At 28.8% G+C, this 25,508-nt stretch overlaps 2 protein-coding genes across 3 annotated transcripts; both read left to right on the top strand.

Moving 5' to 3' along the window:
• The first annotated feature begins 930 nt into the window (after positions 1 to 930).
• Positions 931 to 3,652, top strand: LOC105970614 (putative polyol transporter 4). 2 transcript variants are annotated; one of them, XM_012995444.2, is made up of 2 exons: positions 931 to 1,395; positions 2,044 to 3,652. In XM_012995444.2, the coding sequence occupies exons 1-2, from the start codon at positions 1,161 to 1,163 to the stop codon at positions 3,396 to 3,398; spliced, it is 1,590 nt and encodes a 529-aa protein (XP_012850898.2). In that variant the 5' UTR covers positions 931 to 1,160; the 3' UTR covers positions 3,399 to 3,652. The 2 variants fall into 2 exon arrangements, with proteins under 2 accessions (XP_012850898.2, XP_088678043.1); XM_088821917.1 differs by having other exon boundaries at positions 1,067 to 1,836; positions 1,922 to 3,652.
• Positions 3,653 to 21,281: 17,629 nt separating this feature from the next.
• LOC105970550 (G-type lectin S-receptor-like serine/threonine-protein kinase At4g27290) lies at positions 21,282 to 24,679 on the top strand. Its single transcript, XM_012995385.2, has 8 exons — positions 21,282 to 22,761; positions 22,841 to 22,957; positions 23,040 to 23,164; positions 23,243 to 23,453; positions 23,543 to 23,780; positions 23,877 to 24,027; positions 24,201 to 24,542; positions 24,620 to 24,679. Exons 1-7 carry the CDS (start codon positions 21,435 to 21,437, stop codon positions 24,507 to 24,509), a joined length of 2,478 nt encoding a protein of 825 aa, XP_012850839.2. The 5' UTR covers positions 21,282 to 21,434; the 3' UTR covers positions 24,510 to 24,542; positions 24,620 to 24,679.
• The last annotated feature ends 829 nt before the right edge of the window (positions 24,680 to 25,508 follow it).

Here is a 25,508-nt window from a genome sequence, read left to right as displayed (position 1 = left end):
TATTTCGGAAAATGAACTAAAATTGAAAAAACAGGGTTAGGGGTGCTTTTAAAAAAATAGCTTAAAGCAGATTATTTTAAGAGAAGCAAAAGCAAAAGTTGATTTTGCAAACACCTAAAAACAGATTATGAGAAAAAAAAACCGCACAATCACTTTCAAAAAGCATTTGCAAACACCACCATAATCACTAACTTCTGCTTTTAAATAATCATTTGCAAACACCACCTAAGGTGTTGTTTGCAAACGCTTTTTGAAAGTGATTATGAGCTTTTTTTTTTGCCTATAATTTGTTTTCAGGTGTTTGCAAAATCAACTTTTGATTTTGTTTCTCTTAAAATAATCTACTTTAATCTAAAAAAAAATAAAAAAAATAAAAATAATCTGCTTAAAGTTATTTTTTAAAAGCACCCCTAACCCCTAACCCTATTTTTTCTATTTAAGTTCATTTTTCGTAATATTTGCAAGCACCCCCAACTTTTATAAATAAGTACTTAAAACTGACTTAACTCACAATCACTACCTTCTGTGTTTAAATAATCATTTGCAAACACCACCTAAATTTATAAATTGAGTGCTTAAGAAAAAAAAATCTTTTTTTTTTTCTCCATTTTATATTTACAATCACCAACTTTTATAAACAAACCATTATTCATATATAATCTATTGCAAACACCACCAAAATTTACTAATAACATAGAACAACGTGAACTTGAAATTTTCTAAACACCATAATAATATTTTCACCCAACAAAATATATATTTTGGATCAACATAATAATTAACTAGATTATTTAAAGTAGATGCCCTTTTCATTTCCTTTTTTCATACGAAATTATTTAATTTATATTTAATTATTAGAATAAAATTCGAACATGGATTTTTTTTTTTTTTTTTGTTTTTATGTCGACTAAAAATGAAAATAAAAGAAATAGTTTGTAATAAATAGCTGTTACTTGGAAAGCTCCATGAAACCTTAGACAAGTCAGAGGTCAAGGCTAAACTGGTATTGCTTACATAAGCAAAAAAAGGAGGTCCCACATGCCAAGTCAAAATCTTCATCTCTTCCGTTTCAGATCTGAGAAACACCCTGTAACATTTTTCCCTTTCTTCAGTTTTTTCAGTTGAAATTCGGACAAAAGAGAAGTGTTTGTGTAAGAAAGATGGGTTTAGTGGGTGTCCAAGAAAATGGGAATAACGAGATGGGTTTGTCTTTGGGCGGCAAAAACAAGTATACAAGAATGGATTCTCAGCAGCTAACAAACGATGATGATAGTTTTGGTGATGATTATAATGCTTCAGAGCACCATACTCAGCTGCAGAGAAAGAAGACAACTAGGAAATATGTTTTTGCCTGCTCTATTTTTGCTTCTCTCAACAGTGTTCTCCTTGGTTATGGTAAATTCTTTTTTTTTTTCTTTTCTTTTCTTTTCTTTTTTTTTTAAACATTTTCTTCTTACATATTACAAAAAAGAATGATCCTATGTTTTTCTTTTAACCTTGTTTGTATTAAGACAACAATAAATTGAAATGGGAGAAGTCAAACTCTAATTCATGTTAAATATCAAGATTCAAGAAATGGTAATCAAGATTCAAAACAATGTTTGATACTTTTTGATACACGATTGATGCTAACCCTTGTACAGTAGAAACCTCGATAAATTAATAATCTCGCTTAAATATTAATTTATAGAGGTTTAACTGTATTAATTGATAGAGGTTTAACTGTATTATTATCTTTACAAAGTAGAAGTCGGATTCTATAATAATGCGTAAAATGTGTAAATTATTTTGTTAGAGGATTCACTTAAAACTTGGAGTTTCAACTCATCCTCACAAGTGCTAGCAATAATTATATATCATTTTTTTATCGGGTGTTCTTTACGTGCATATTTGACTATAAACAAGGTTAAAGTAACTAAAGAATCAAAATAATTTCTACGGTTCGATTGACTCGTCGTTCTTAACTGATGCAAAAAGTTGAAATTTTTAAGTTTACTTTCAATTTCTTTTTTAGTTTTAATTTTTAATTTTTTTTTTTGGTAGATGTGGGAGTAATGAGTGGAGCAATCCTATTCATTCAAGAAGATCTAAAAATAACAGAGGTGCAAGAAGAGGTTCTGATCGGCATTTTGAGCGTAATGTCCCTTTTGGGTAGTTTAGGAGGAGGAAGAACATCTGACGCAATCGGCAGAAAATGGACTATGGGTTTAGCCGCCATTATTTTCCAAGCAGGCGCTGCTGTAATGACATTCGCCCCGTCATTCCAAGTACTTATGATCGGAAGAATCTTGGCCGGTATAGGAATCGGATTCGGTGTAATGATCGCCCCTGTTTACATTGCGGAGATCTCTCCAACTGTTTCGAGAGGCTCTCTCACTTCATTCCCGGAAATCTTCATAAACCTCGGAATACTTTTAGGTTACGTATCGAACTACGTATTTTCGGGACTTCCATCGCACACTAGCTGGAGAGTTATGCTCGCAGTTGGAATTTTACCATCGGTCTTCATCGCATTCGCATTGTGCGTAATTCCCGAGTCTCCAAGGTGGTTAGTGATGAAGAATCGAGCGGAAGAAGCGAGGGAAGTACTCTTGAAGACGAACGAAAACGAAGCGGAGGTGGAGGAGAGGTTGGCGGAAATACAATTAGCCGCCGGATTGAATAACACGGAAGGGAAAGCCGTTTGGCGTGAGCTTCTAAGCCCTTCTCCGGAACTTTCTAGAATGTTGATAACTGGAATCGGAATCCAGTGCTTCCAACAAATCACGGGAATCGATGCAACTGTTTATTACAGCCCCGAGATTTTTAAATCGGCCGGGATTACGGATAAGTCGAAGCTTCTTGGTGCAACAGTTGCTGTTGGGGTGACTAAAACGGCGTTCATACTGATAGCTATTCTTCTCATCGATAGAGTCGGTCGAAAGCCTCTTTTATACGTGAGCACAATTGGAATGACGGTTTGCTTGTTTAGCTTAGGGGCGACTTTGTCTTTTCTCGGAGATGGATCGGTTGGAATCGGTTTGGCTATTTTGTCTGTCTGTGGGAATGTGGCTTTCTTCTCGGTGGGTATTGGGCCGGTTTGTTGGGTTTTGACTTCGGAGATATTTCCGTTGAGGGTTCGTGCTCAAGCGTCGGCACTTGGGGCGGTGGGTAATAGAGTGTGCAGTGGTTTTGTGGCTATGTCGTTTCTTTCGGTTGCTCGTGCAATTACAGTCGGTGGAGCTTTCTTTATATTTTCGGCTATTTCTGCACTCTCAGTCGGGTTTGTTTACAGATATGTACCGGAGACGAAAGGGAAATCGTTGGAGCAGATTGAGTTGTTGTTTCGAGATGGATATGAGTTGCATGGAAGTAGGGAAGTGCAGCTTGGGGATGTTGAGCATTTGGTGCAGAAATAATCAACTCTTTTTGTTTATAGAATTTTTTGCTACCCAATTGGTTTATTAGAAGATGAGAAATTGGAGAGTATTAGAATCAATTCTTTGTACACAAATGTTTCTGTGGTTGGTTTATATGGGCAGGGCTGTATTTGAAGAGCAAAGACTATTCGCAATGGGATGGTTTAGCTTTTCCAAAAGATAGGGCAACAAAACTAATTATTATTATTATTTTTTTTTTTTTGTATAATGGAAATTAAAAAGTGTTCACTATAGATAGAGTGAGTGTAGGTAATTGATTATTATTATTATTATTATTATTATTATTATTATTATTATTATTATTATTATTATTATTATTATTATTATTATTATTATTATTATTATTATTATTATTATTATTATTATTATTATTATTATTATTATTATTATTATTATTATTATTATTATTATTATTATTATTATTATTATTATTATTATTATTATTATTATTATTATTATTATTATTATTATTATTATTATTATTATTATTATTATTATTATTATTATTATTATTATTATTATTATTATTATTATTATTATTATTATTATTATTATTATTATTATTATTATTATTATTATTATTATTATTATTATTATTATTATTATTATTATTATTATTATTATTATTATTATTATTATTATTATTATTATTATTATTATTATTATTATTATTATTATTATTATTATTATTATTATTATTATTATTATTATTATTATTATTATTATTATTATTATTATTATTATTATTATTATTATTATTATTATTATTATTATTATTATTATTATTATTATTATTATTATTATTATTATTATTATTATTATTATTATTATTATTATTATTATTATTATATATTATTATTATTATTATTATTATTATTATTATTATTATTATTATTATTATTATTATTATTATTATTATTATTATTATTATTATTATTATTATTATTATTATTATTATTATTATTATTATTATTATTATTATTATTATTATTATTATTATTATTATTATTATTATTATTATTATTATTATTATTATTATTATTATTATTATTATTATTATTATTATTATTATTATTATTATTATTATTATTATTATTATTATTATTATTATTATTATTATTATTATTATTATTATTATTATTATTATTATTATTATTATTATTATTATTATTATTATTATTATTATTATTATTATTATTATTATTATTATTATTATTATTATTATTATTATTATTATTATTATTATTATTATTATTATTATTATTATTATTATTATTATTATTATTATTATTATTATTATTATTATTATTATTATTATTATTATTATTATTATTATTATTATTATTATTATTATTATTATTATTATTATTATTATTATTATTATTATTATTATTATTATTATTATTATTATTATTATTATTATTATTATTATTATTATTATTATTATTATTATTATTATTATTATTATTATTATTATTATTATTATTATTATTATTATTATTATTATTATTATTATTATTATTATTATTATTATTATTATTATTATTATTATTATTATTATTATTATTATTATTATTATTATTATTATTATTATTATTATTATTATTATTATTATTATTATTATTATTATTATTATTATTATTATTATTATTATTATTATTATTATTATTATTATTATTTTTTTTTTTTTTTTTTTTTTTTTTTTTTTTTTTTTTTTTGGTAAATAGTACTTAATCTATTTGTGGATTGGATATTTCGCACATGATTCCCCTTTTGGTATGAGATTAAGGGCTCGTTCGGTTACTTATATTGGATTAGATTGGATTACATGAGATTGGATTAACTCCCTACTGACTAATTAGTTATTTAGTTAGTAGCATGTTCGGTTTCTTAGATTAAATTTTCTATTAAATTTGTTAAAATCAGTTATTATGTATGAATTGTCTATAAAACCACTTAGTTTACAATAATAAAAATAATTTTAAGGATAAAATTGTATTTTTTGGTTTTTAGTCACCCCCTATTAAATTAATCTCAGGGGGAGGGGTGCTACTAATTTAATGAATTAGTAGCATTTAATAGCGGGCTTTGATTTTAGTAGCGGGTTTGAAAAAGTGTGAATCTTACCAACCGGACATGTTATTAGCCTCTACTATTAATCAGTAGCACCTTATAGCAGTAACCAAACGAGCCATAAGCACATAACCCTTGAGGTTTGGATATTTTAATTTTAGCATTAGATTTTTTAAAAAAATTAATTTTCATTTCAACTTTAGAGAATTGTGTTTTTTTAGATTTTTCCAGAAGAAAAAAAAATTAGGACTTTGTTTCTTAAAAAAAATAAAATTGGATAACATTTATAATATAATATATTATATAAAAACTAGTAAATAATAATAATCATAATTAATAATAATATTAAAGCTTTGAAATATGTAGAATTATTTTACCGAATTATAATTGAACAAAGAAATTGATTGTTCATAATTTTTTATCGAGTTTAATCATTTTATATTTGATTTGTAGCATGAGATTATCAAATTGGTTTCTAAAATTGAATAAACTGAATAATTTTTCAACCGTAAAATAACTAGTATTTTATATAACTTTTGTTGTGTAAAATTAAAAAAAAAAACACAATAATATATTATATTTTGTCATTTTACAAAAAATACATTAAGCTTTTTATTTTATAGTATAGTTATTTTTAAGTTAAAACGAGAAATTTTGACTTGATAGAGTAACCAACGAAGAGTTGATATGGTTGCATTTTGGCTAAACTTTAGGGGTAATTTAGTATTTTCTGGTTTTTCTGTTAATGGAATTAACATAAGCTACCTCCATCAAACCTCAATGGGGTTATGTGCCTAATTTCGTACCAGAATGGGGTTATGTTCAAAATGTCAAAACCACAATGGGATTAAGTGTTATTTAACCTTTTCTTTTTCATTTTTTATGAAAAGTAGGTAATTGAAGTTGTTGAGAGAGAAGTGTTTGTATAGTTTTTAATGGTATAGTCTTACCATAAAAATAATATAGGGTTAAATACAATTTGCACCCTTGTATTATGACCACTGTCGCATTTATTCTCTAAACTACGAAATACAATAAAATAGCCCCTCATATCACCAGTCAACGATCAGAATTTTGACACCGTTAGTTTGTACATTGTAATTACCTTTTTACCCTTGATTTATAATATAGAACAAGACATTTACATGCCATTTTTTCAAGACATAATCCTAGGGTAAGAAATTATATCCATTTTTTCCTTTCTTCTTCTCATTCTCAAAAAGTTTAAATATAATAGATTATTATGGAAAATTTTGTTGAAAAATATTAGTTTTGGGGAAAAAGAAAAATATAATATGAGCATGAAAAAAATAATTTTAAATTTCTAGATAAAAAATAAAATAAAAATAAAGTGCTTTTATTTTTCTTTAATTATTTTGTCATTTTTTTTGAAATAATAGAAATTATTTCATTTACTTGGTTTTTTTCTTATATTCTATTGGAAGGGCAAAATTGTCACAAAAATATCAAAAAATTTGTTCAAAATGCCACATCATCCATGTTGGACGGAAAGACTAACAAATGCTAACAACAGAGCATTTTGTCGCATTTCATGGTTCGGGGGTAAATGCGATAGTGGTCATAGTACATGGGTGCAAATTGCATTTAACCCAATTATATATAACATTAGGGAAAATTAGAGAAAACCCCTCCATCTAGAAAATATAGTTAAGGAAACACCATGTCCCAAAAAATAATCAGAGAAAACTCCCTCAGCTAATATTCCACCCATATGATTTTTTGATAATTTGAAAAATCTATATAATATATAAAAGTTGAATTCCATAGCTAATTGATTGACATTTCGCAATTTCAATTGATGACATGTCCTCAATTTCATCCCAAGTGGCGAATTGATTGGTGGAAATAAATCATCAAAAAACATGTCATCATTTTCCAAAATTAAAGGCAATTAAATATATTTAATTATTTTATTAATATATTTATATCCTACCATTTATAAAATGCTCTAAATATATAATATTTCTTGAAAACCCTAAATAAATTTATTTTTGAGTTTAATTTTATAATTAATTTAATTTGAATTCAGTTAAATTCGATTTAAAATATTTCCGTAATTAATTGCATGATTGGTGGTGTTACGAAATTTTTTAATTTTAATTCATAAACTTGGATTTATATTAAAAAAAATATTGCAGAATTAATTATTTGATATTATACATTTTACATGAACATGACTAGAGAATATGTATTTTTTTACTAATTTAATATTATATATTAATATTATCTGTAAAAAAAAGAAAGATACATGTTTGAATTTACTATCTTGCGAAAATTGACACTATTTCTTATGCCATGTGTAGAGTAGGTTATTTCTATGCTACACCCGGTGAAGGTTACACCGGGTGTTTTTTACCGTTGATCTACACACACCAATGTGGGTGTGTGTGTGTTTGTGTGTATATGAATGGTAAAGATCTACCCTGTGTATTTTACCCGGTGTAGCATAGTATAAACCGTGTAGAGTAATGTACTCCCAATTATTTACCACATTGAAAATTATAGTACATAAATTTCATGTTATTGTTTAAATAATTATATTTTCTTCGCTGAATCCAGTGACAATAAATTTTACGATTGATTTAACTTTTTAAATTATATACTAATTAAAATACAAATTTTATCATGATTATACCAATAAATTGAATAACCTAAGTTAAGTTTAATCAATTGATAAAAAAACGAATTGATTTTATATATATCAAAATATAATAATTTTAAATCTTTGTTATTAAATTCGTTTATCCACTTTATTTAATGGCTAACATTAAGAATATCAATTGTTTTGTTTAAAATGTATAATGGTCGTATATACTATATATTGTATTCCACTAATAAGTATTTCATTATAACTCTAATAAATATAATTAAGTAATTATCTACGGCAACTACAACCCAAAAGTATCAAAATGAGTTTGCAAATATTTATATGTTATTTAATATTTTATTTTGATATTTATCTAAATGTATTTGCTCCAACCATAGGTATTAAATAGTTGTTAATTAAATATATCTAATTGCCACATGTTATTTTCTAAATGGACACTGAGGTGATTAAATTGATAACTCATGTTTGATATTTTATTCTGCATGATTGCATAATGTATTTTTACATTCTGAAAGATGAAATATCAAAATACCTCATTTCATAACTGTATTAGAATAAAAAAAAAATACTATTTTGAAGTATGAAAATGGTGGTTAAATGTTTTGATAGCTCATTTAATAATCTCACTCGAAGTGATCTTGCCGTAAATAGTTTATATTAATAATTCCCCTAATGTTTGTTTCCATCTTACATCGACCCCCTATGGTATGATTTTCCAATGATTTTATTTATTACGTGAAATATTCCAATAATGCTTATTACACCCTGCACACACGACATTTCTTTATGGTACTTTTTAAAGACAAAAATTACCCTCAGGTGAACTTTACACGAAATCTTTATTCTTCTTAAATAACACTTTCACAAATTTTTATTATTACCATGACCACCCCTGCGGGTAATTTTTGAGTTTAAAAAGTACGATAAAAGAAATGTCACGTCTGCAAAGGTAGACTCCATATTTTTTGGGACATTACATGAAATAAAAAAAGATTTCGTAAAAAAATCACACTATAAGGGGGTCGTGTAAGACATAAACAAACATCAGGGGGATTTTGGTAATCATCGATAAGTAGGGGTGTTTTCTGTTCAGGAGGATTTTCATAATTTATCTTATTAACAATGATTACTGTTCTTTTACGTCTTAACGTTTGCTTATACTCTTATAGTATTTTAAATAATTTTAATGTTAGTTTGATAATATAATTAAATATTAATTTCTAATATATTTAATATGTGTTTTTTTTATGGTTCAGCTACCACACATAAGAAGTTTGATATCAAGGTTCGAGATTGAATATAATTGTTTTTTTTATACTAAATAATTTATCATTGCAAAAAAAATTGTTGCAAAATCAGAATTTGTGATTAATATTAGTATTAGAATTATAATTATAATTAAGATTCTTTGAATTAGTATTAGTATTAATACTAGAAATAGGATTCAGATTGTAATTATGATTAATATAATATTAGGATTATGATTAATATTAGTATTAGAATTATAATTAAGATTATAATTATGCTTAGTACGATAATTAGTGACATGCATTAGTATTAGGATTATGATTGGTATTAGGATTGGGATTAGAATTATAATTAAGATTAGAATTAGAATTACCATTAACATTAGTATTAGCATTATTAGTATTAAAATTATTAGGCTTATGATTAGTGCTATGGATAGGATTATGATTAGGATTACGATTAGAACTATGATTAGTGTTGTGAATAGAATTAGGAATACAATAAGGATTTGGATAATATTAGAATTACAATCATAATTATCATTAGCATAATAATTAGCATATCTATAAGTGTTCTAAATATCGGTTGTGGCGGTCGAAATATCGGCCGCCATATCGGTGGCGGGCATAAACCTTTATGATATATGTGTGGCGGTTTTGAAAATCGGTTTTTTGACGGTGAGGCGGTCCGAGGCGGTCTGTGGCGGGTCAAACCGATATATCGGGTCAAACTTTGAACGATATATCGAAAAAATAATTTATTTATTTATTTTTATTACAAGGAAAATAGGGTGTTTATTTTTTTTTATTTTTTTTTTAATTCCAACCCATTATCTCTTTCAATCAAAACCAAATTCACTGACCGCTTAAGAAGAACATGGCCTAAAAAAAACATTTAGAACGATGAAGAGATAATCAAGTTCAAAATGTTAAACTTTTGTTATGTGATTAGAATATATAACCGATGAGGAGAGAATCGAGTTCAATTTTTTTATACGTTTTAAGTATTTAGAAATATATTACACTAAATTTAAAAATTGATTTATTTCCGATATATCTCCGATTAATCACCGCCGCACCGATTTATCGTGTGGCGGTCTCTAACCGCCTCGGACCCGATAACCGATATTTAGAACCTTGTCTATATTAGCATTAGCATCAAAATTAGTATTAGCAATAACATTAACAATATTAACATATTAGTATTAGTAATAGTATTAATAATAGTATTAGTATTAATATTAGTATTAGTAATAGTATTAGTATTGGTATTAGTATTAGTATTAGTATTAGTATTAGTATTAGTATTAATATTAGTATTAGTATTAATATTAGTATTACTATTAGTATTAGTATTAGTACAAATATTAGTATTAACATAAGTATAAGTATACGTATCAATATTATTATCGGTATCAGTATAAGTATCAGTAACAGTACCACAATATGTATCAGTACCAATATCGGTACCTGCATCAGTATCATTATTAGTTTCGGTATCATTATCGGTATCAGTATCAGTATCAGTATCAATATCAGTATCAGTATCAATATCAATATCAATATCAATATCAGTATCAATATTAGTATCGGTATCGGTATCGGTATCGGTATCAGTATATGTATATGTACTATGTATCATTAGCATTAAAATTAGTTTTAGCATTTATATTAGTATTAGTAATGGTATTGGTAATAGTATTAGTATCAATATTAGTATTAATATTACTATTAGTAATAGTATTAGTATTAGTACTAATATTTGTATTAATATCAGTATACGTATCCGTATTAGTATCGATATTAGTACCAATATCAGTATAAGTATCAGTATCGGTATCAGTATCAGTATCAGTATATGTATCAGTATCGATATCAGTTTCAGTATCAATATCAGTATGAGTATCAATATTAGTATCAATTTCAGTATAGTATCAATAGTAATATTAGTATCATTATTATTAGTATAATATTAGTATTAGTATTTTTATCAGCATCAGTATCACTATGAGTAACAATATTAGTATCAGTATTAGTATCAGTATCAGTATTAGTAATAGTAATAGTATTAGTATTAGTATTAATATTAATATTACTATGAGACTATCAACATCAGTATCAGTATTAACATTAATATCAGTATCAGTATCAGTGTCAGTATCAGTATTATTATCAGTATCAGTATCAGTATCAATATCATTATTCGTATCAATATCAGTAAGTATTAGTATTAGTAGTATTAATATTAGTATTAGTATTAGTATTAGTATTAGGATTAGTATTAGTATTAGTATTAGAATTAAGATTAGTATTAGGATTAGAATTAGTATCAGTATGAGTACCCGTATTAGTACGAGTATCCGTATTAGTATTAGTATCAATATTAATATCAGTATTACTATTATTATTACTGTCAATATTAGTATTATTATTAGTATTATTATTAGTATTAGTATTAGTATTAATATTGGTATTAGTATTAGTATTAGTATTAGTATTAGTATTAGTATTAGTATTAGTATTAGTATTAGTATTAGTATTAGTATTAGTATTAGTATTAGTATTAGTATTAGTATTAGTATTAGTATTAGTATTAGTATTAATATCAGTATTGGTATTAGTATTAGTATTAGTATTAGTATTAGTATTAGTATTAGTATTAGTATTAGTATTAGTATTAGTATTAGTATTAGTATTAGTATTAGTATTAGTATTAGTATTAGTATTAGTATTAGTATAAGTATAAGTATTAGTATTTGTATTAGTATCAATATTAATATCAGTATTGGTATTATTATTGGTATTAACGTATACATCTTATCTCTTTTGCAATATTTATAAGTTGTGTTGTTGTTTGATTAATATGCATTACTAATTGAATATCGTTAGTGATAAACTTGCAAGTTATTTGAATATCTATTGTGTTACCTCTATGCTACTGTATTTGTTGTTAAGTTAGTTATTTTGCAGATGATTGACATGGTGTAGTAGATTGAATTCCATGAAATAGAATTATACCATATGTTTTAAATTATTTCACTTAATCTTCATATCGTGCTTTGAGCCATTCGCGTATTTTTCTTTATTATTTAATTGAATTTCATATGTTACAACTCTGAATTAAGAGATAATTTTTTTTCCTTCTATTTTATTTTACTTGAGTTGGTGTTGTTATAAAGAGATAATCATTTAAATGTTATTATTTTTCTCATTTTGAAACTGATATCCGTGCAACGCACGGGTGATGTATAGTACTCTTAATTGTTCAATATATTTTTTCAAAACTCTAGTCTCATTTTTCATTTATCTTAGAGCATCCACAGCGGTACTCCCTAAAGTCCCTCCCTAAAGTGTGGATCCCACTTAAGCACTCCCCAAATTTTAAAATGCTCCACTAGGTGGTTTTGTTCATCCTTAGAATGGTTCCTAAATATTAAATATTAATAAAAAATCATTATTAATATAATAATTATGAAATTATTTTTTTAATTTTTTATCTTTAATTAGTAAAATATATTCAATTAGTAAAATATAATTATGAAATTCTATTTTTATATTTTTACTTATGAAATTATATTTAAATTTTCAATTCTATAAATATATAAATAATATTTACAAAATTCAAATAAATTACGAATAACATAAATATAATTAGACAAAAAATACAAATGAGTTGAAATAAGATTATTAATTTGATGAATATTGTTTTTAGAAATGATAATACTATATATTTATGAAAATAATACAAACAATTTAAATATACGAGTTAATTGCTTTTTAATTATAATAAGGCTAATTAAGTATAAATACATGGAAGTAATTAGTAATTTTTATTTAAACAATATTAAAATGGTACATTATTTCGTTAATGTACATACAGGAAAATGAAACCAAAAAGAAAAACAAAAAGATTATACCTTGAAGAATAAAAAAACAAATAAAACAAAAGCAGACCCCACAATGTTTGTTAATGCACTCCTATCTGTGGGGAGCTAGTTAGCATTTCTCAGAATCCGTGGAGTCATAAAGAGGCCCAAAGTTTTCCACTACAGCAGCTATTCCTCTCCAAAATTTTGAGATTGCCTAAAATCCGATATGTTTAAAGAGCCCATTGTGGATGCTCTTACATACACAGACTATTTCTTCTTCTCTAGGCACACTTTTTCTTTCTCTTTCCTTTTCCCTCATCTTCTTCCTCTTTCTCTCTCCTCTTTTTTCCTCATCTTCTCATGTACTCTCTATCTGCTCCTTTTTCATTATCTTCTTCTCTACTCTCTCTCTCTCTCTCTCTCTCTCTTCATTATTCATACTCTTCTTTTTCTCTGAACATATGAAAATGGTCGTCACTCATATCATCAACAGGATTGAAGCCGTATACACATTAATATCCTTTTATATTTTTTAATATTTCTATAGTAAATTGCGTAAGAAATGAAGAGAGAGAAAAGCAACACCCAGTTTATTTTGGGATTAATTTCTGCAAATATGTCATGAGTGTGAGTAGATCTGTTGATTTTGTCAAGATTACAGTTTGTTGGAAACAAAGTATGAATTTTCAGATTCTTCATCTTCTCTCTTCTCTGTGTTATTTTTTTCTCTATTTTCTGCTTGTTATATTTTAATGGATTTCTTCAGTAATGTCGTTAATGGAGGATCCCAGTTCTTGAAACTGGGAGACTGGGAGATCGAACTCCCATTACGGTTGACAAAATGTGGTGTGGCAGCGGTGTGGTGACGATGGGAGGCAGATTTAGGGTTTTTGGTGGATCGGGTGGATAACGGCGCGAGTAGAAAAATTCGTGCATGCTGGAACCTTAATCAACTATGTACGTGTTCATAGTTAATTAAGCTAATCGACTATGCTCTGGTAGACGATTAAGGTTAATTGACTCATTTTTTTTTCCTTTTTTGAATTTTTTGTTTATTGATTCCAATTGTATAAATCAATTTTAATATTTTTATATTTTTTATTTTTGTAAAATTGATTTTGTATTTTTTTGTAGTAGTGATTTGTTATTTTTAATAGTCAGATTCATAATCGACTATGCTTATATCTCATAGTCGATTAATAAACCCGATAAAGAAAAAAAAAGTTAAGAAACGAAAAAAAAAATAATAAAAAATGGTTGATGAGGTGGGGCATAATTGTTGATAGTGTTGATGAGGTGGTATGGACATAATTGGAAAAATGGGTGGCTGAAATTAGGAAGGTGTTTTTTCTCAAACGATACAAAATAGTTTAGGTCTCAAGAAGTATCGATGGGTTATATCAAAGACCCCCATAACATTATGTGGTTGAAATTTGAATGAGATGACGATTATACACTTATAGAAATTTGAATGAGATGACGATTATACACTTTTATAGCTGCACGTTTATGTCATCTCCAACAGCTTGTTTAAAATTAGCTGTCTATATTTATAATATAGCAAACGAACAATGTTATGCATAATAACCACTTTTAACATATCGCACTCCAACATAATTTTTTTTTACACAACTATTATATTTTAATATTTTGTCAATATTTTAGTTTTGAATTAATTCAAGAGCTGATCATTTGATAAATTGATTGATAAATTAATATTTGAATATTTCTTAAATATGACTACTATATTCCAACGGCTAATATATTGCATATAATAATCTTAGTACGGATTGAAACATGAAAATATCCAAAATAAAATTGGTATTAAAATAGAACTGAAGTAATGTTTTACTGTTTTTCAGATTTGATGGTTGAAAAGAGCAAACATTGATTATTTTATTGGTTTTAATTTTTACATAATGTGTTAAATTCCAACTTTGGTTTCTCAAATTTAAGAAACCAAAGTTAAAATTTTACATCTTCAGAACTTTTATATTTCCTTGTTGGAGCATGCTTTTCATATTCAAAAGACTTAAATTATAAGTTTACATGGACTGTTGAAGTTGCTCTTAGAAGGTATTTGACAAAGCTTATAAGATATTAAAAGGAGCTTATAAGATGTTTTTTAAAGTGGTTGATAATCAAGGGCGGAACCGGGATGAAAAATGTAGGGGGGCAAGCTAAATTTTCGGGGTTCCCGAAAAAACAATTTAGGTTCACAAGACATTGCAAAAATAAGTTTGTATTGATGTGTTAGAATTAAAATGTCATATATAAAATAATTTTATCGTATTTTAAGCATGACAAAAAAAATTTAAATTAATTCAAATTATTTTAATAATGTATCGTACTTAATTTTGGGGATTCATGGCATCGTCTCATATTAATTTTTAGAGTTATTGATAAAAAAATTCAAAAATATGTAAATCATCATAAATTTTATTTCAAATTATACAAGTTTTCACCATTTTATTTTATATTTTTATATAAAATATGATATATATATATATATATATATATATATATATATATATATATATATATATATATATATATATATATATATCAAAAACTTTAGGGGGCTAAAAGTAATATTCAAAAAATAAAGTGCCAAAGTACCTAAAAAAAATTATTTTTATAATCTTGGGGGGTCAACAGCCCCCCCTAGCCCCTTCTATGTTCCGCCAATGTTGGTAATTTTTTTAGAAAATATCTTAATTTTTTTTTTAAAATAAGCTGTTGGAGAGCAAATAAGATCTTTTTAAAAAAATACCTCTACCCCACCTTTTTTATTTAAGATCTTATAATGAGTAAAAATAGGAAATAAACTCATTATCCAAACACTCTAAAAATTAATCCTAAAAATAAGATGTAACAGCTTATCAGCTCTTAAAACATCTTATCAGACGTTAGAGCTAAAAATTAATCCTAAAAATAAGATGTAACAGTTTAGCAGCTCTTAAAACATCTTATCAGACGTTAGAGCTTATCAGCTGTTTAAAATAAGCTTAGCCAAACACCCTCTTAGTGTTATTTCATCATAATTTATATGGGGCTTTAATTTTTGAGGAAACCCCCTCGTTACTTCTTTTAACTGAAATGATTTGTGCATGCACAAATTAAACATTCAGGCACATTTTTTTACCATTTCTCAAAAAACAAAAGGTAAAAAACTCAAAAAACTCTCTCTACCCTTTCGATTTTCGTTCGCAAAGCCCGTGCAAATCGTCAACAGATCGGAGGTAATTTTTACGTTTTTACGATCCTCTTGTTATGTAGATTACGAATCCGAAAAAAAAACGAAAAAAAACGATACTTGGGAACGCACGCGCGATTTCACGCGAGCGCATCCACTTCGCTCGCGTAAAATCGGGCGAGCGTTTCAATTTTAATTTTTTTTTTTTTTTTTTTTTATAAATTTATTGCTTAAAAAACCGGCTTTTAAGTTGCTCGCGTGGATTTACACGAGCGCATCCACTGCGCTCGTGTAAATCCACGCGAGCAACTTAATTTAATTTTTTTTTTTTTTTTTTTAATAAATTTAATAAACTGCATTTATTCTGCTCACGCAAAAATGCACGAGCATTTCAACAGTGCTCGCCTGATTTCACACGAGCACTGTTGAAATGCTCGTGCATTTTTGCGCGAGCAGAACCAAGTAATTTTTTTTTTTTTTTTTCGTTTCATTATTTAAATGTTTTTTTTTATTAAATGAAATATTAATAAAGTGTTTATTTAAAATGTAGAAAGGTAAATAGTTATGGTAAAAAGGTAAAAAACCATGGTAAAAAAGTGCCTGAATGTTTAATTTGGCCTGCGTATATCACTACCCTTCTTTTAATGGAGACACCCAAAATATTTATCTCCATTTGAGAAAAGCCCACATCCATTTCCAGTCATTAACTTTTCCAGTTTTGTCCCCGTCCGCCACATCATCATCGCGTCACACATCTGGTCATCAGCGATTTTTTTTTTCTTTTTTTCGTTTTTTTTTTCCGTTTTTTTTTCTATATCAGTTTTATTAATCGACTATGAAGCATTTAATCGATTAAGGAAAATCTTTAATTTTTTTTTAATTATTTTTTAGCTTTATTGTTTTTTAATTTCTTTTTTCTATATCAGGTATATTAATCGACTATGATGAAGCATAGTCGATTAAGAGTCTGCCACTAAAAATAACAAATCAAAACTGCAAAAAAATGCAAAATCAACTATATTTTACAAAAACAAAAAAGATAAGAACATTATATTTGATTTATACAATTGGAATCAATAAACAAAAACTCAAAAAAAAAAAAAAAAAAAAAAAATTGGATTCGATCAACCTTAATCGACTACCAAAGCATAGTCGATTAAGAATCTGATAATAAAAATAACAAATCACAACTGCAAAAAAATGCAAAATCAACTACATTTTACAAAAACAAAAAAATATACCTACATTATAATTTATTTATAGAATTGGAATCAATAAACAAAAAATCCAAAAAAAAAAAAAAAAGACTAGAGTTTATCAACCTTAATCGACTACCATAGCATAGTCGATTAGTTTAATCGACTATTGAACATGTACATAGTCGATTAAGATTCCAGTCTGCGCGAATTTCTCTACATGCGTCGTCCTCTGCCTAATCCACAGAAAAACTCTAAATCTGCCTCCCCATTATCACCACACCAACTATTCAATCAATCCTTAATAAGAATAAAATAAATAATTCATACAAAAAAACACAAATTAACATTTCAATGTCCAAAACAAAAACAAAACAGAAACGATTCAAGGTATTGTCAACCCACTGCGTCCTCGACGACGAGTGCCAGTCATCAGCTTCAACGTCGTCGGTGGAAACCACCGCCGCCAACTACAGATCCGTCACCACCCTTCACGCGGCGGGGGAGGCGGCGACAAACACTCTTCCACCACCACCACCATCGGTCGACGTCTTGCTTTTCCTTCGAATTTTAGTCGATAAGAGAAAGAGAAGAGAGAAGATGAGAAGATGAGAAAAAAAGAAGAAAGAACGGGAATTGAAATGGGTTAGGGTTTTGAAACGTGAAAAAGAGATTTAATATTAATAATGGTGGTTTGGGAATTATTAAAATAACATTTGAGTGTGATATTAGGTAAGGGGGTTTTCTCTAATTATTTTTTTGAGGGAGTGTTTCCTTAAATCATTTTCTTAGATGAGCCGGTTCTTGCTAATTATCTCAATTTATAAATACTAGCATTTTTTCCCCGTGCGATGCACGGGATATTATTTCAAAAGTGAAAAAAAATAATCAATTTAATACATAATAAGAAAATATAGTATACTAACATAATAAAATTTAATAATGTAGTATTATTCATATTTTATATAATATTAATTTTTTTTTTAAATCTGACATATTAAGATTTATAATCCAAAATAAATAATTACAAAAGTACTATTAGATATGATTATTCAGGATTTAGTTTCAATTTTAATAATTGTTAAAAATTATAGTTATAAATTAATAGAGAAAAAATATTAAAAATATTTAATTACAGAAATACCATTAAGATTTTTTAGGGTTGTCTAGCGTTTATTTCTTTTATATATAAAATTAAAATTAGCAAGTAACCCTTAGGAAAATTAGTCAAAGTCAAACAGAGCTTATTGTAATTTTTTAACATAAGTGCTTTTCCACCCGTTAAACACCAGGGATATGTGCTATCATCTCAGATTTAAATTAGTATTCCTAGGATGACTTCTCCAAATAATGATAGCCGAGATAAATAAATAAATAAATAAAATAAAGACATTAGTAACTGCTCCAAAGAAAAAATGGCTAACAATGAAGGGGCTCTTTGAGAAAACCCCCTCACTATTTTTTTTAATTGAGGGAGGCCCAAAATATTTTAGACCATTTGAGAAAAGCCCATGATCCAATTCAGCCATTGTGTTTCCCAGCTTTACCCCGCCCGCCACCTCATCACAGCTGGGCACGCGCTCCAGCGATTTTTTTTTTTTTTTCCGTTTTTTTAATCGACTATGAAGCATAGTCGATTAGTCTTAAATCGACTATGCTTCATAGTCGATTAAGGAAAATCTTTAATTTTTTAATTTTTTTTTTTGTTTCTAATTTTTTTTTTTTTTTTTTGGTTTTTTTAATTTTTTTCTCTATCAGGTTCATTAATGGATAGTCGATTAAAATTTTAGCTATTAAAAATAACAAATCATAATTACAAAAAAATGCAAAATCAACTATATTTAAAAAAAAAAAAATATACAAACATTGTAATTGATTTATACATTGGAATCAATAAACAAAAAATCAAAAAAAAAAAAAAAAAAAAATTAACAACTGGAGTCGGTTAACCTTAATCGACTACCGAACATAGTCGATTAAGCCTTAATCGACTATTGACATAGTCGATTAAACACACGTAGTCGATTAAGGCCCTCCGCGAATTTCTTTTTCTGCGCGAATTCAGCAAAGCCATCGCAATCTTCCACCCAAAACCGTCGCCGCCAGAAGACCCATCGCAATCCTCCACCCAAAACCGCCGCACCAACAGACCCATCGCAATAAAACAAATCAATTAAATATGCATTTATTTCCTTTAACCGCAAGAAATGATATTATATGCAGCAGTTAAAAAGTTTAAATAAATCAGAAATGAATTCCAAAAACTAAATCCCCAAACCAGAACTCGAGGGTCTCAACTCAGTCCGGATTCCTTTCCCGGGCTTCCCCTCCGTCAATCTCCGCCGCCGCGCCCCCGTCAATAATATCGCCCAACTGCCGTTGATGGTATTACTCTGCATCGCCTTCTCCACCGCCATTGCCTTCTTCATCGGAGCTTCGTTCAGTTCCTGCAACTCCCACGATTACTCCGACACCACCAACAATTTCAACACTCCGATTCACTCGTCCGCCTGACGGCGGCGCTGCTGAGAAAGAAAAAAATCCCCTCAGTTTCATGAAATCGAAACTTGTTCTATTGGTCTCCCACGAACTCTCTCTTTCCGGTACTTTTTTTTTTTTTTTTTTATAATGTTTTTTGTGATTGAAAAGTATGATCGATTAATTGTTCAGAACTGTTGCTGCATTTCATTGGGGAGAAGGGTAGTTTGGGAATTATTAAATAATATTTGGGTAGGAGATTAGGTAAGGGGGTTTTCTCTAATTATTTTTGGAAGGGGGGGTTTTCTTAACTCATTTACCTAGATGAGGGGGGTAATGCTAATTATCCCAACAATGAAATTGGATAGCGGATCAGAATTAGCATTTTCGAAAAATTTCTAAAATAATTTGAAAGTACAAAATTAATTCCAATTCCAAAAGATTCGGAAATTTCGGAATTTCGAAAATAACATAAGTTTCAAAATTTCAAAACTTAAAATTTCAAAACTTAGCAGATTGTTTTTGGAAATAAGAATATTCACGTCGATAAATGTAAAACTAATAACTACTAAATTTCAGTTTAAAAAAAAAAAAAATAATAAACCAAATCATAATCCAAAAAAACTTATAACAACAATTTAATATGTCAAAATTCTAAAACAAAACTTAAACCAAATCACTGTTTCATAAAATAACATAAAAACTTAAATTTAGTATTATATATATAATATATATTATTTGTAGGTGTATTTTTCGAAAAAAAATTGAATTTTTTCGGAAATTAAATCGGATCGAACATCGGAAAGTCCAATTATTTTTTATATGATTCCAATTCCAATCCAAAAAATCGGAAAAATTCAGAAATCAAAATTTCGAAAATCGGAATGAAAAAAGTTATTCCAAAATCAAAACTTTTCGGATCGGAACCGGCGGAAATTGGAATTTCAATTCCAACTTGCACCCCCAGTACCATAATAAAACCACAAGTGTAACATGTGCACCAAACTCTTATATGTTTAATTTATAAATATCTCAGAATTTTTAATATTGTAAATATAAATATTATTCTAATAATCATATTGCAAAAAGAAAAATGTATATAAATATTATGTATTCACTATCATCTTTTCCTTTTTGGGATTGTTTAAGACAACTAACTCAAGCCTCCAATGTTGACCACCTTATTTAAAATAAGAGGTGTCTTTAATTTAAATTAGAGTTTGGTTCTTGTTTCTTTCCTCTTTCCTCAACTCAATGAGCTAAAATGAGTTGAACATCTTCATGATTCAGTATACATTGCATATTCCCTTAATTCTGAGTTAACTCAATGGAAGTTTGTTTCCCCTTCACCACAATTGTGTGTCTTCTTTTCTACTATGCAATCTTTCTTAACAATTCCTCTCTTGCAGCAGCAGATCATCACATACTTTCGGCAAACCAAACTCTTAGTGATGCCCAAACTTTGATTTCTCCGAACCAAGTTTTCGAACTCGGCTTCTTCTCATTCGGTAACAAAAAATTCCTAGGAATATGGTACAAAAACACACCCGATGTAGTTGTTTGGGTCGCAAACCGTAATAATCCCATTACCAATGACGATAATCGAGGCGCACCGTTTTTAGCGATTACTAGAAACGCAACACTAGTTATATATACAAGAAGATCAGCCGAGAGCACAATCATCGTCATCTGGTCATCATCAAATTCTACTTTTGCATCGCGAATAAATCCATCTCTACGCCTCTTAGATAACGGAAACCTTGTTCTTGAAGACGATGATAAAGAAAGCTACTACATATGGCAGAGTTTCGATTATCCAACCGACACCAGACTACCTGGAATGCCGATGGTGTACGATCCCGATATCGCCCTCGATAAGCATTTGACTTCGTGGAAAAGTTACGACGATCCTTCCCCCGGTGAGTTCGTGTACAGGATTGTAAACCAGGGCTTACCCGAGAGGGTCATTTTCAAAGGCGCGTTTAATAGAAGATACAGAAGTGGCGCGTGGAATGGGCTTTACATGAACATTCCCACCTTCTACAACAAGGCTTATACGCCTGAATTAGTTTTCGACAAAGAAAACAAGTTGTTATCTCTCCAAAATCCTTACGACAGCAACAGCTCGATTCTGACGAGAATGGTGCTGCATCAATCGGGCACGCTCCACCGTTACACTTTGAACGACGAAAAAAACGGGTGGGATCTTGTTTACACGATACCGAAAGATCCGTGTGACGAATACGCAAAGTGCGGTCCGAATGGTATTTGCAGAATAGACAGGGCGCCCATATGCGAGTGTTTGAAGGGATTCGAACCCAACTTACGATCGGATTGGGATTCTCAAGATTGGTCCGGTGGATGCCGTCGAATTAGTCCGTTGAGTAGTTTGCGGAATGGAGATGGTTTTCTTGAAGTCAAAGGGGTCAAGATTCCAGATATGTTGGCATTTTGGATGAACAATAGTATGAGCATAAGTGAATGCAGAGATGAGTGCTTGACGAAATATAACTGCACAGCGTATACGCAGCCGTATATAAATAACGGAGGTAATGGCTGCTTGTTATGGTTTGGCGATCTCGTCGATACGAGGGTGCTTCCCGGAGCAGATAAGAATCAAAATATCTATATCCGTTTGCCGATTTCTGAACTAGGTAAACTCTATTACTTTTACAGTTTTTAAGTAGTGCACTCGTAATTGACATCATTTTTCGTTTCTTGTTTCCTTGTAAGAAAACAAGAAGAAGAGGCGTGGAAAGCTAATACTAATTTCAGCTGTTGTCGTCGGAGTTGTTGTCTGCGCCTTACTATTCTTGGCTATACTCGTAATTACAAGACGAAAGAGGAAAGGTAACTGTTACACTCGTAAGAAAAACGAGTGCGTTTTTGCTGAAAACATTAGAAGACTTATCATTTTTTTCAAAATTAATAGCTGAAGAAAGGAAAAACGAGGATCTTGAATTGCCTTCGTTCAAATTCGCAACGGTTGCTGCTGCAACAAACAACTTCTCTAAAGAAAACATAATCGGAGAAGGAGGTTTCGGCCTTGTTTACAAGGTAATTAAAGACATGCAAAATATTGTATTTCTTTATGTATTAGTACTTTGGAATGCGATTATATATACGGAAATGCAGGGGAACTTGTCGGCAGAAGAGGAAATAGCTGTGAAAAGATTGTCGGGAACTTCTGGACAGGGTCTTGAAGAGTTTAAGAATGAAGTTATTCTATTTTCCAAACTACAACATAGCAACCTCGTCCGACTTTTAGGGTGTTGCGTTACAGGAGACGAGAGAATGCTAATCTACGAGTACCTACAAAACAAAAGTCTAGATGGTCTGATTTTCGGTACGTACGGCCCCAAAAGAATTCTTTAATTTTTTCTTTTTTTTTGTTTCTCGTTTCGCAGTACTCAAGTTTCGTTGAATCATGTGCAGATCAGAACAAAAGAACAGTGTTAACATGGCCTATGCGCTACGACATAATCATGGGAATTGCAAAGGGACTGCTCTATCTCCATCAAGACTCGCGGTTGAAGATCATCCACAGGGATCTCAAGACGAGCAATATTTTACTAGACGAAAATTTCAATCCAAAAATTTCAGACTTTGGCTTAGCAAGAAGTTTTAAAGTCGATCAAATTATGGCAAGAACACGAAGAGTGGTCGGGACTTAGTAAGCTCTCCATATACCTAATAAAAAAATCAGAGTCAATTTTTCTTTTTCTTGTACGTTTTCCTTGGAACTTACTAGTCGACAACCTTGTAACAGTGGATATATGGCACCAGAATACGCAATTGACGGGAAATTCTCAGTGAAATCAGACGTTTTTAGCATGGGGGTCGTCATTTTAGAGATAGTGAGTGGGAAAAAGAATAGGGGTTTTAGACATCAAGATCACCATCATAGCCTTTTGGGACATGTAAGTTGAACCCAATATATATATATATATATATATATATATATATATATATATATATATATATATATATATATATATATATATATATATATATATATACTCGTGCGTATTTGAATCAACTAAATAAAACTCGTGTAAAGTGCTTGCATTGTATATATGTTTGTGGCTGACAGGCATGGTGCATGTGGAAAGAGAACAAGGTTATGGAGCTGATGGATGAGTGTTTGAACGAATCGTTTGACGAGTTACAAGTAAGGAGATGTATAAAAGTGGGGTTACTGTGTATTCAAAAACACGTGGAGGATAGGCCGACGATGTCACATGTGATTCTCATGTTAGGATGTGAAGGAGAATCTGTGCCTGAACCAAAGGAACCTGGATTTTTCCTGGAAAGAAGTTGCAGCACTAGTAATCTTACTACAACACCAAATCAAGATTCTAGTGAACACACCATCACAATAACTGAATTGGAGGGGAGATAGTCGATATATATATATATATATATATATATATATATATATATATATATATATATATATATATATATATATATATATATATATATATATATATATATATATATATAACATACTTCACTTGCTTCACTTGTAAGTTGTGAGAAAAGTGTTCATATAACTGATAACATATACATGTTCGAAAGTGTTGGGTACAAGTTCCAGTAGTTCCAGCCATAGATACTAGTATCAGAAATATGGAAAGAGATAAAATCCAAAATAGCTCAAACAAAGACTTGTATGTATAATCAAACGGCTCAATTCATTTTTCCAGTGTTCAATCCAGAAGATTCAAGTTTTGGTGGTAACTGTTAAGTGTATATTTTTACACTTTATCGTACCTTTTTATTTGAGCCTTTGGTGTGTTTTAACGATAATTGGTGCTTAAAAAGTTGATTTATTGTATTTTAGGTACAAATTGAAGAATTAGAAAAGTATGGGGTCAAAACTGTAATTTTGGAGAAAATATGGGCCAAAACTGAAAAAAATAAAAAATCTAAAGAAATTAGGCCGTCTGAGAAGCAGAAACAGCCTCTGGTTTTGGGACGGCCGTCCAAGTTTTAGTACAAAATTCGGGACGGCCGTCCGAGATGACGAAAATGTGCAGTAAAGGAATCCTAATTGCACAAGGAAACTACCTTCTTCTCCAAATTTTCCACCCTATATAAGACCAAGACAAGCACACAATTGGGGATCGATTTTTCACGCAATTTCAAGAGCAACAAAGCAATAAGGAAGACGAAGAATTCAAAGACTCCAAGCATAGATTTATCGTTTATGACTTATTTTATTTGCGTTTTTCCTTCAATCATGAGTAGCTAAGTTACTTATTTCTAGGATTTTATTTTGAACCCTATGTGGGATTTATGAACCCTTTTCTATGATTTTATGCAAGTTTTAATTCCGAATTATTTCTTCTACTTGTTTTGTTAAGTTCATGAAACTGGCCACTTTATGCGCTTTTAT

Source organism: Erythranthe guttata, chromosome 8, assembly GCF_056151865.1.
Source record: "Erythranthe guttata isolate IM_541 chromosome 8, IM_541, whole genome shotgun sequence".
NCBI lineage: Eukaryota > Viridiplantae > Streptophyta > Magnoliopsida > Lamiales > Phrymaceae > Erythranthe > Erythranthe guttata.
This window is presented reverse-complemented; position numbering and strand designations above follow the sequence as displayed.

Coding starts and splice junctions, on each gene's coding strand:
- LOC105970614 (XM_012995444.2), top strand. CDS start 1,161: ATGGGTTTAGTGGGTGTCCAAGAAAATGGGAATAACGAGATGGGTTTG. Junction 1,396..2,043: donor CAGTGTTCTCCTTGGTTATG/GTAAATTCTTTT, acceptor TTTTTTTGGTAG/ATGTGGGAGTAATGAGTGGA.
- LOC105970550 (XM_012995385.2), top strand. CDS start 21,435: ATGGAAGTTTGTTTCCCCTTCACCACAATTGTGTGTCTTCTTTTCTAC. Junction 22,762..22,840: donor TTTGCCGATTTCTGAACTAG/GTAAACTCTATT, acceptor TTTCCTTGTAAG/AAAACAAGAAGAAGAGGCGT. Junction 22,958..23,039: donor TACAAGACGAAAGAGGAAAG/GTAACTGTTACA, acceptor CAAAATTAATAG/CTGAAGAAAGGAAAAACGAG.